General features: G+C 56.4%; 1 protein-coding gene across 1 annotated transcript; it reads right to left on the bottom strand.

The window, feature by feature from the left end:
• Window positions 1-414: 414 nt before the first annotated feature.
• Window positions 415-4,532, bottom strand: SOX8 (SRY-box transcription factor 8). Its single transcript, XM_050906031.1, has 3 exons — window positions 4,090-4,532; window positions 2,437-2,675; window positions 415-1,496 (listed from the first exon to the last, which is right to left on the bottom strand). Exons 1-3 carry the CDS (start codon window positions 4,530-4,532, stop codon window positions 760-762), a joined length of 1,419 nt encoding a protein of 472 aa, XP_050761988.1. The 3' UTR covers window positions 415-759.
• Window positions 4,533-4,896: the final 364 nt, after the last annotated feature.

The raw sequence follows: 4,896 nt of genomic DNA, 5'->3' as shown, positions 1-4,896 counted from the left end.
CTCCCCACCCCATCTTTAAAATCTTTTAAAATTCTACTTTTTGCACAAAATTACTTCATTAATTAAAAGACAAAATAATACAGAACATAAATACATATTTAACAGATTTAAAAAACAAAAACAAAAACACTTTAAGCTTCCAAAAAACAAAACAAAATGTTAATTACAGCCAAACCTTGCTTAGAAGAACTCTTGACTAAAATAACAAACACTTCAGACATTTAATTGGTTGGTCCCACCAGACTCGTTCGTTCCCACGAGATTGTTACACGGAATAGCCGGGTTTTCGGGTTTCATCCGCGTTGGTCCGAGTGAGTTCTTGCCCTCAAGGTTGGTCCATTCCTCACATTGCAATAGACCCTTAAAGTCTCAAACAGCTTTTTCTTTCCTTCCCCCCCCTTCCCACCCCCCTGCTCCACTTTTGCACTTGTCAACTTCCACGACGAGTAAGTTCAGTTCAGTCCTCACAGAGGAGTCGAATGGTTTTGTCCTTCATTTATTCAAAAAGAATCGCTGGTCCTTTGCTTTTTTTTTTTTTTTAATTATTTTTTTTATTTTTTTTAAATTGTATTAATTAAAGAAAAATAGAGCTCTGTCCTTTTGGAGAGTTTTGAAGCAAGGGGACATCCAGTCGCAACGAGCAGAGTTCCCAGTGGCTCAGGAGGCACTTCGGAAACTATCACGGCACTCCACGCTCTTCGTCTTCATTCCTTCATTAGTGCATACGTCAGGGAAGCCCTCGGGGGCTCCACGCATCCTTTAAGGCCTCGTCAGGGTCGTATAGACCGGCTGGTCCCAGTTAGCAGTGGGGCTGTGGGCCGGCGGGATGGACAAGCCGTTGAGGATGGGTGTCGCGTAGGGACGGCGGGAGGAGTGGAAATAGGGATACTGGTAAATGCTGGAAGGGTAGCCGGGGTAGGGGTTGTAGTAGTTGGAGCTCTGGAGGTCCGTGTAGTCGCACTGGGAGCTGGAGAAGGAGGCGGCGGCCGTGGCGGTGGAGGCGGTGGTGGCACAGGCCTGGGCGCTGTAGGAGCCGTAGTCGGAGTGCGCGGGGGAGCCGTGGGACTGGTCGCTGTAGTGGCTGGGGCTCAGCTGCTCCGTTTTGATGTGCGGCCTTTGTTGGCCCGAGTCGGCGGACGACGGCGATGCCGAGGCCGGGCTTTTGTGAGTCCAGACCTGGTTGGTTCCGCCGGTGCCCGTGGCCGAGTGGGAGTAGGACGCACCGTAGGAGCCGGCGGCGGCGTTGGGGCCGTGGTCAGCCGGCATGGCGGCGTGGCCGTTGAGCGGCAGGTACTGGTCGAACTCGTGCACGTCGAAGGTCTCCATGTTGTTGATGACCTCGCTGCTCAGCTCCGAGATGTCCACGTTGCTGAAGTCGATGTTCTGGCGGCCGCTTTCCACGAGGCGGCGGCCTTCGTGCTTCAGCTCCTGCTTGCTGCCGTGGTGGAGGTCGGTTTTGGGGGTGGTGGGTGGGGTGGGTGGCCCGTGGGTCTGGCCTGGGGACAAAGGGACAGCAAAGCTTTAACAAGAGCGGCCACAAAACACCCAACTCCTTCAAGGATGATTAAAAAAAAATGCACGTTTCTCCCATCTCTTATTGCAAGAGGGGAAAGGGGATGTAAATCTACGGCCCCGTGTTGGAGGCGGCTGATGTCGCCCTGCAACCGTGCCAGGGACCATGTCCTCGGCTGGGGTAAACCGCTCGCATGGGTGATGGTTCGCAGTCGGAAGGAGAAGCCGGGGAGCACGCTGTGCCCATCAGGATCGCTCTGGGACATGGCGGGACACCCTGCACAAACTCCCCCTCGCCTGGGAAGCAGAACCAGCGGGTGGATTCGGAGGGACCTGCTCAGCCTCTCCCCACAGGCAGCCTGAAGCCAGCCCGGCTCTCCTGAAGGCAGAGAAGCCGTCCCGGCAGAGCAGGCCGGGGCCGGGATCCCCAGCCAGGCTGGGAGAGAGCGCAGACGCGTCTGAAGCTGCAGGACGTTCGCAATCCTCCTGGAATCTGTCAACACGCACCCCGTGCCAATTCGCAGCGCCGCCGAGAAGCGGGGAGCTTCGGGGGGAAGCCGCGTCTCCAGGACCCGCTCCCCCAGGCACCCTTCACATGGCCAACTGATTATTAACCCTTATGAGCTCGCAATTAATTCTCCCCGCTCCCGGGCCAGCTGGGAAACCGGGATCCCTGCGCTTTGGGGATTTCCTATCGCACAGGCAACTCTATAAGCATTTACTAAAGAAAACCGTGGCCACGTTCACAACCTGGTGCGAAACCACAGCTCTCAGGGCAACGACTCTTGCTTTTGGATGGTCCCAATCCCACCGATATTCATCCGGGGGGGCAGATGAGCCCGTGCCCGCCAGCGGGTTCATGTCCCAAACCAATGCGCCCGTGACCTGCAGATTTTTTTTTTTTTGCCCGTGGGGGTCCTTTACCTGTGTGATCACCATGATGGTGGGAATCGGCCATGCCTCCCAGCCCGCTGTCCGCTTTGTAGATCTGCGTGCCCGCGTGGTGGCTGAGCTCAGCTCCGGAGTCGGAGTCGCTCTGCCCGGCTTTTACGCTTTTCCTCCTCCGTGGCTGGTATTTATAATCCGGGTGATCCTTTTTGTGCTGGACCCTGAGCCGCTCAGCTTCTTCCACAAAGGGACGTTTCTCATTTTCGCTTAACAAACTGGTTTGGGATGGATTTTTTTTTTAAATAAGGAGGAGGGGGAAAAAAAAAAAATCCAAAATTAATGTCTCTTCCTTAGAAGTTTTCAGCCTGTTTTCAGGTTCACACATCCCCACTTCCCATACACTGATTTGAGCAACCAGAAAGTTAATTACAAAACGAATTTGCTGTGGCAAAAAAGAGCTAAACTATGTTGCAAAAATGTGTTAAAAATACCAACTACAGAGGCTCAAAAGACACCGATCACTACGGATACCAATAACCAGTCAAAACAAAATCCCCCTGCCCCATTTTAAATGCCTTTGCCAAATATTATTCCTATGTTTGTCCTACAAATGCCACCCCCTCACCGCGACAAACAATGCTGCCCATTTCCAGCTTTGTTTAGTGCTTACAAAGAAACCACGAAGGCAACAGCGATGGGATTATTTCTTTCAAAACTCTCCCCCGCCCAGACCTCTCTTTGCAAACTCTTGGAGAGTCTGAAACCGCAGAGGGAGCATCGCTGGCCCAAACAGGCAGGAAAGATGCAAGTTTGGTACAGCCAGACACGACCAAATATACCACACGGTAAAACGTGGCTCATCGCAGAGCTTTGGAAAGCAGAGTGCACTGAGATGCCGCCCAGCAAAAAAAGTTTGCATCGGTGGGCAGCGCTGAGCATGCAAGCACGCAGATAAGAGGGGAAATTAGAAAGCAGATTAAAATAACTGCGAAAAATTAGCTTGTTTGGTTTTAGAGCTTGTTAAGCGACAAGCAAGCAAACCAAGGAAAAAAAAACTTTTAGAAAAAGCCATTGTAAAAGAAGCAATTATAAAAAGTCTCAGTCTCCTGGCGACAGGGACACGGGAAACCCTGGCCAGGAGAGGAAAGGGCCCAGGCTGCACATCTCAGTGATGAAGCAGGGAAAACCCACGCGTGACACAGTGTGGGGCAGGACCCATCGGCAGCACCCCGGCCGAGCCCGCTGCAGCCGTGGGCGCCCAAGCCCCTGCACGGGGGCTTTTTCGGAGCAGGGACCGGCATGTCCTTTGCAGCGTGCCGACATGCTCTGGGGGATTTTTGCACTTCAGTTTGAAACGCTTCAAGAATCCCCCCGGGCACAGACGGCCAAAAAAATAAATAAAGATTTTAAAAAAAAAGAATTTTAAAAAGTGGTGGGAGGGGAGAATCCAGCCGCGCACCCCGAGGCAAAGCCCCCATCGCCTCCCCGGGCAGCTCACCGGGGTCCCGCCGGTCCAGCCCGGCTGCGAGGTGGGGGGGGGTGGGGGGTGAGGAGGGTCTGTGCGCGGCTCCCGCGCCCTCAGCCCGGCGCGGAGCGGTGCCCCGCGGGGAAGGGATGCGCGGCCCGGAGCGAGGATGCGCGGCGCGGAGCGGTGCCCCGCGGGGAAGGGATGCGCGGCCCGGGACTCACCGCCAGAGCTTGCCCAGGGTCTTGCTGAGCTCGGCGTTGTGCAGATGCGGGTACTGGTCGGCCAGCTTCCTGCGGGCGGCCTGCGCCCACACCATGAAGGCGTTCATGGGCCGCTTGACGTGCGGCTTGGCTTTGAGGGATCCGTTGCCGCGGACGGGCATGGGCACCAGGCTCCAGTCGTAGCCCTTCAGCACCTGCGAGACGGCGTCGCGGATGCAGGCGGGGAAGCGCTCGTCCACCTCGGCCGCGTCTACCTTCGAGCCCAGCGGAGCGGCGCCGGGCGGGCGCGGGGCGGGCGCGGGGGCGCAGCCCAGACCCTCGGAGCCGGCGGGGGAGAGCGGCGAGTCGGAGTCCGAGTCCACGTGGGACATGGAGCTGGTGGTGCCCGCGGGGCTGCACGGAGCCTCCAGCGCTTTGTCGTGCTCCTCGGTCATGTTGAGCATTGGTGGCGGCGGGAGTGGGCGGGTGGGGTGGGGGGGGGAAAGGGGGGGAAAGGGGGGGCGAGGGGCAAAGCCGCCCCAACGGCGAGGATGTGCCCGGGTGGAGCGGCGAGGACCGCGCACCCCTCCGCGGGCGCCCGAAGAGCGAGAAAAAGATTAAAAAGCGAAAAAAAAAAAAAAATTAAAAAAAAATCTAGAAGAATAAAAATCAAAGACACAAACGCGCAAAAAATCAGCCGAAAAAACAGAAAACAACCAAAAACCAGTCCTGCTGCCGTCCCGGCGCCCCGCTCCGCTCCGCGCCGCTCCGCGCCCCGCGCCCGGCCCCGCCGCCGCGCTCCACGTCCAGTGCGAAACTCGGCCCCTG

Source organism: Gymnogyps californianus, chromosome 15 (genome assembly GCF_018139145.2).
Source record: "Gymnogyps californianus isolate 813 chromosome 15, ASM1813914v2, whole genome shotgun sequence".
NCBI classification, from domain to species: Eukaryota; Metazoa; Chordata; class Aves; order Accipitriformes; family Cathartidae; genus Gymnogyps; species Gymnogyps californianus.
Note: the sequence above shows the minus strand (reverse complement) of the source record. Positions and strands in the feature narration are given on the sequence as shown.